The 6,471-nt window shown below is 37.6% G+C and overlaps 1 protein-coding gene across 1 annotated transcript in view; it reads left to right on the top strand.

Moving 5' to 3' along the window:
- Positions 1-1,982: 1,982 nt before the first annotated feature.
- Positions 1,983-6,471, top strand: part of LOC128017111 (protein Shroom4) — a 39,598-nt gene continuing 35,109 nt past the window's right edge. Inside the window, exon 1 of the mRNA XM_052602325.1 lies at positions 1,983-2,265. Coding sequence (XP_052458285.1) covers positions 2,140-2,265 — 126 coding nt within the window. The 5' untranslated portion in view covers positions 1,983-2,139. The remainder of the gene's footprint in view (positions 2,266-6,471) is intronic.

The following is a 6,471-nucleotide window of genomic DNA, read 5'->3' as shown; positions in this document are numbered from 1 at the left end:
GTGGGTGCTGTCATGCATAAACGTACATGTGTGCTCAAGTGTATTAAAAGGGCGCTTGTGTTTGCATGTGCATTCGGCTGGCTCTTATGGCTGTGCTTTTATGTGTATGAGAGATGTATTAAAGTTATGTTGAAATTAGTTGATTAGAATGCAGAATGCTAAGAAACTGTTAAAAGTTAAGAAGGTTAATGAGAGAGCATGTTATGCTTTCTTAATTGTAATGTCTTATTGCTATAATTGGAAAGTTGCTGGCTTAATCCGCACAAAGAAAGTGAACCAAGAGCTATCACCACTGTGCCTCTGACTGAGAAAGACATTTAACCCAAGGTTGCTCCAGGGGGGATTTTCCATGTAATAAATATACTGAAAGTCACTCTAGATTAAAGTGCCTGGTAAATGACTGCTTACGTAGGGTCTATAACTCATTCACTTTAACACGGTTAGTCTCTGAGACACTGTTAATCTGATGATCGGTGTTCTGTTCTTGTAAGTGTTCAGACTGATACCCTGTTCTGTACCACTAAATGATAATGGAGAGCACATTGAGAAAGGTATTTGCTGTAAACTGCAGCAACTCATAAGGCCTAAGTCAGAAAGGTGGCTCAATGTCAGCCTGTAGGGTCAACTGACTTGAAATGTTAATTTCACTATTTTGTTTTTAATTAGTAGCATATTTATAGTGTCATGTTTTTGTGTTTTCCAGTAATCAGATTTTTTTTTAACATTTTGAATATATACATACACACACACACACACACACACACATATATATATATATATATATATATATATATATATATATATATATATATATATATATATATATATGTGTGTGTGTGTGTGTGTGTGTGTATGTATTCTTTAATTTCCCATGCATTAATTTTAAATAGAAAGCATTTACAATGTTCTGTATTGTACATCACAATAGCTGCATATATTTTAGATTATTAGAATTTTTATGATTCTTCAGTTACACTCTTTAAATAACTGGCTTATCAAGAGTAGTTATTAGCGTATAGTGCTACTATATACTCTCTCCATAGTCCATACTCATTTGTTTGACAGATAATTGATTTAGACACGCTTTTGCATTTTTTGATCATTTGGTTTCCAGCTTAATAGCTGAATGCAGATGTCCTTACAACATGACAAATTGGACATCGCTGGACTTCTGTTAATCACATAGCTGAATGGATAAGGAAATAGCTGCTCATCAGTGTGAAAATGATTAATAAAGAAAGAAGTGCTCATTCTGAAGCTATATATATGCAGGCTGCAGGCTGAGCTTTCATTCAATGGTTAAAATTCAGCATGACACATCACAGCGTGTCACACTTCTGCAAACACATGAAACAACAGCTCCCCCAAGTGGACTTTTTTTAAACTCTTAAGTCTACTGCTAAAGAAAAAAAAAAAGGCTTTTTGGTCATTAAAAAAAAACAACAACTTTAAATACAATGCCATTTTATTAATTGTTTCCCTGTAATCTTAAATGTATTTGCTGCTTTAGTTTTTTGTTTTCCCCGCCTCACCAGTTAAAGAGAAAACATCTCTTCTTTGTTTAATAACTCATTTAAAACAAGTGATAATTTCAGATGTTAGGAGTTTAAATACTTAAGTCTTCACATAAAGGGAGAGCATTTAAGTTATTTAATAATTGAATTGTCTTTTGAGCTTATTGATTGTTGTCTCTGTAAAAATCTCACGATTGAGTAACATTTCAGTTCGATCACGCTTTACTTGAAACCCCATTTAAAGGTTCCTGTCCAGCTTTATGTAAATGTTCGGTGTTGTAGTGTGAAAGTTAAGACCCAAGAGTAGATAACTGCCAACTTTCCGAGAAGGACTTTCGTGAGTTTTCCCAGACAGTCGCACAATGGACAATGCAGCGGTATATACAAATCCTGCCTCTGCTACAATTTCATTGGTCAGTTAGAACGACGCGCTGTTATAATTGGCCGTTCCATCTGTCACTCAAATCTACTTTTCATTCTCAAGCACTTCCTCCGCAAACAGTCCACGGAAAGCCCATCACTGGCCGCCCACAGCCTGTCCCCTCAAGCCTGGAGTCTGCGGTTGTCGTGATGCGGTTGGGTCGTGATTGCATGGCGATCGGACGGAGCTGAAAGCACAGAAGTCATGATGGAGACCGTTGAGCAACTGGTGTCTTTCCAGCACGTCCATGTGCAACTGAACGGAGGCGCTCCGTGGGGATTCACTCTGAAAGGAGGACTGGAGCACGGCGAGCCACTCATCATAACTAAAGTAAGACCGGAGTTTACAAAGAGTTAAAGAAAACTCCTGCTATAGGCTTTTGTGTGTCTGATTGATTATATCCAAACAACTTGATTACATTGTGCTGAAAGTTTAGGCTCACTGTTTATGCTTGGATTAATTGTAACGGTGTATTGATGGAAGTTTGGGAACTTTGTAAAAAACCTAGTGGTAAGGAAATGAACATGGATATAAACAACAGCAGCCTTAAAACTCTTGTTAATTTAGCATTTTTAATAGATGACAGATAATGAAACTCATGAGATCTGTGAATCATTGACTTTCAAAAACCCAAAGAAAGGAATGAAAAAGCAGTGTATTCGTAAAAGCCATATTTTTTACTGGACATAGCTCAAGTGAACTGGGCTAATGCACAAATTATTCATTATCCAAGAGCAATAAATTGGCCAGACTGATTAATCTGCCAAACAGATGGCTTTATGTTGACTGGGCCTGGTCCTAACATCATATTCAGAATCTAATGACAGCTATCTCAAAAAAAGTATATTTTCAAATATTTTACAGTAATTGTTTTTAAAGCATACATTTATACATTTTGTGATTGCTTTCATTTGCATTGCTTTGTCATTAAATTAATTATTAAATTGCATTTACTGCCCATCTTGCTTTCTAGAAATTGCATCTGCATTCAAAAGCTGAGTGCATATTGCTTTTATTTGTAGGTTGGCATTGATTTATAATGCTAAAACTGCAGCTGCTTTTTGGTTAGAAAAAGGAAGTAAAACAAATCAGGCTGTAACAATAATGTTAAAAAATATATACGTATATCCTGAATGCACTGTAAGTCGCTGTGGAGAAAAGCGTCTGCTAAATGCATAAATGTAATGATCAGTTTTAGAGATGTCTCCTCTGCGCACACCATGTGGACTGTTGCTTGCTGCTTTGTGTCATCAGCTCATTAACTTCATCTTTAGCGTGTAATAAAACCAACCAAATTTTTTTTTTTCAGAATAATTAGTTATAATAAAAATGCACTCTTCATTGCATCATGAGGCAAACAAACTGAAAAGGCAATTTTCTTTTTTTATTTATTGATTAATTTAACCCACCTATGACTGACAACCATGTCTTCCAACTAGAAAAAAGTAGCGTTTTATTGTTTCCTCACAGGGAGGTAAGCGAATCATGTTTTACCCCCCCCCCCCCCCCCCTCATTTCCTCTCCATTGGTATTTGAGTGCAAAGTGTTGATTTATTTTTCTTAATTGAAGATGTTTTGGGGGGACAAGACTCCCAGAGATCACATTCCCAGACTCTGCCCCCTCAGTCAGCGGGGAGGAGGCAGTGGGGGTCATGAGGGGGAGGCTGGTATTTTTTTTGTCTGACAGAGGGAAGAAATTAATTTGATTTTGTGCTTTTCAGCCTTCAGTGTCTTAGGAGTTTACAGTTGTTTATGCTGGTGCTCAAAACATCTTGATAACTTGTAATGTGTTTTGAGTCCAGTTTGGCTGTGTAGTTGGTGTAAAATGTATTTTCTTAGCTCTGCTGTGTTTGATTTAATGTGCTTTAACGTTTTGCACTAAGTAGTGATATTGTCCATCACTTCCAGGCTTTTGACATTAACATTTTATCATTGTTTCTCAATTAATCGCCAGCAGGATCAAAATACATTCAAGATGAAGACTGCCTAAATGTTTCTGAGTAGGGTGACCATATGAGCCATTTTCCCAGGACGCATCCTTGCAAGGATTTTTAATTGCCTAAAATATCCAGATTTTGGCAGTTTGTGCTGTGCAGATCGATAATTGTATGACATTCATAAGAGCTATAGAGAGCAGAGCAGACGGCTCCTTATGCATTAAAATCACTCTCTTGGTACTTTGCTGTCATACAATGATCGGTGCGCAGTGACGCTTCAAGTTGAATGAACGAACAAACACCTAACATGTACGTGTATTTGCATTGCTTTGATCGTTCTCTGTAGATCACACCTTCTCACATGCCACGATTGGTTGATTATGGACCATACCTGCATGTTATTGGTCAAACTACTTTGGATGTTTTAGGCAGTATAGAAAACCTGGCAAGGCAAACGCGTCCTGGGAAAATGGCTCATATGGTCACCCTATTTCTGAGAAAGTCAATTGTTGAAAGACATATTTATGAATTACCAATATGTTTCAGATGTAGCTGTGTTGTGTTTTTGTTATATTGAGTAATGTGAATTTAAGTGAAGCACGAGAAGAGTAAGTTTTTGTAGCTGGCTGGTTAGTACTCCGTAAGTGTCAACCCTTGGTTTTGTGACCAATCTAATAACATCATATTCACTGGCTGGACTTGTTAACCGCTTAACCTGAAACGCATATGCATCTGCGTCTACCTGCTTCACTCGCTTGTGAGGACTTTATTTAGATGTCATCATAAATATGATATACAGAGGCTCCCTCAGCGTTGGATTTCATAGTTTATCTGTGTTTGCACGAAAGCCTTCTGGGGCACATGGCTCCATTCGCTGCCACTCACACTGATAGTTTTTCCATCTGATTTAGAGGCAAAGCACAAACTGCATGTTTGCGTATTCTGCTCTCTTTTTTCCTCATGGAATCTCTTGCCCTCTGATCCTGTCTTCCATCTTTGCACCCTCAGGACATTATTTTGAATCCCCCAGTGGTTTCGGCAGACATTTATCTCAAACAGCAAACATAAGGACCTGGTGCTCAAGGTCAGACACAATACTAACCCCAGGTGTGCAACATGTGCTCAAATTAAAATCCCATGATGGCTCATTGTGACCTCAGCAGCAAGAAGATACAATGGTATCAAGATTTATCAATAAACAAACAGCGGCATCTCTTGATGTTAAAGTTTGAAAGTTGGCATTTAAATGGACTCAGATGGAACTAAAATGAACAGAGTTGGTCTCACATACCATTGTAACTTAATTTTGAGTTGAACATTTTTAGGGGTTTCAAAGCAACTTGTCCAATGCATGACAAAACATTGCCAGACCTGTGATCTTCAAAATTGTGGTGAAAAATGCATGTAAACCATTTGTTTACAAAGAATGCTTGGTTATTTTCAACAGTTGTGCCTGTGCACCCCCCCCCCCCCCCCCCCCAAAAAAAAAAATCCTCAAAGGCTTTTACATTGAAATTGGCATTGATTGAACATGAAGAACAGGCTGATTTATGTATAAAAACCTCATTGTTCCCCCCTCACTTTGTTAATCATCCCTCCCTCACATTCCCTCTCTATTTTGTTCTCATGTTAAAGTGGAGATGGAAACATCGTGTATTTCCTTGGGTTTCTCTTTTTCTGCAATGAAGTTTATGTAGACCACATGGCACTCCAGTCATCCCTCTCTTCCCACTCCTAATCGGTCAGTGGAACTTATTCTTAGGCGCTGGAGTTTTGAGGGGAAAGAAAGAAGATTTTGAACTGAGAGATGGAAATGTTTTACTGGGGCAAAATGTCAATGTTTTAAGTTGGCTGACAGTTTAAACTCACAGTTTAAGGAATTAAGGAATTAACCACTCATCCCATGAAACACTGTAGGGGGTGAAATCAAATGTGAAACAAAATAAATAATTGTAAAATAAAAATTGACCAAGTATAAAATAAAATCATTTTAAATGTTTTTGCAAAAAGTAATTTGTGAAATTTTCCTGGATATATATATAAAAAAAATTAAACTTATTGTTGTGCGACCTCAGAGGTCATTCATTGTAGGACTATGTAGAAATGTTTATACAGTTATTGCAAAAAATCCATTGCTCTATGGCGAAAATGAATGGAATTTACTTACAGAACTAGGTCTGCATGGTGCTCTCTCTCTTTTTGAAGCCATTTTTCCACTTCTATTTCCATTTATATCATCCTTTTGTTTAAAATGGGATTACTTCCCCAAACAGCAGCATACTTCTGCTTCTGGATAGCTTCCCAAAGTTAAATCATATCAGTTTTGGACTGCTGTGTGGAGCTCATCAGTCCTAAGAGGTAAAGCTTCCTTTTTCCTCTGTTATTGCAATTGGATTTAATAGAGTAAATAAATTGCTTCTTCGGTTATTTGATAAAAGGCTGTTTGTTTTGAACTATGTGTTGATTGTGGTGAGGTCCACAGCTGGTTATGGGTGTGGGAAGGATCTGATATGTGACAGGAATGTGAGCTTGGCTCCCGTTGCCTTTGCTTTGGGCAGCGAGGCTTTGATGGTGGGAGAGATATTGGGGTCTTATTGCC

The sequence above is a fragment of the Carassius gibelio genome, chromosome A7 (assembly GCF_023724105.1).
Source record: "Carassius gibelio isolate Cgi1373 ecotype wild population from Czech Republic chromosome A7, carGib1.2-hapl.c, whole genome shotgun sequence".
Lineage (NCBI taxonomy): Eukaryota > Metazoa > Chordata > Actinopteri > Cypriniformes > Cyprinidae > Carassius > Carassius gibelio.
The sequence above is the reverse complement of the archived record's forward strand: the minus strand, read 5'-3'. Positions and strand labels throughout refer to the sequence as shown.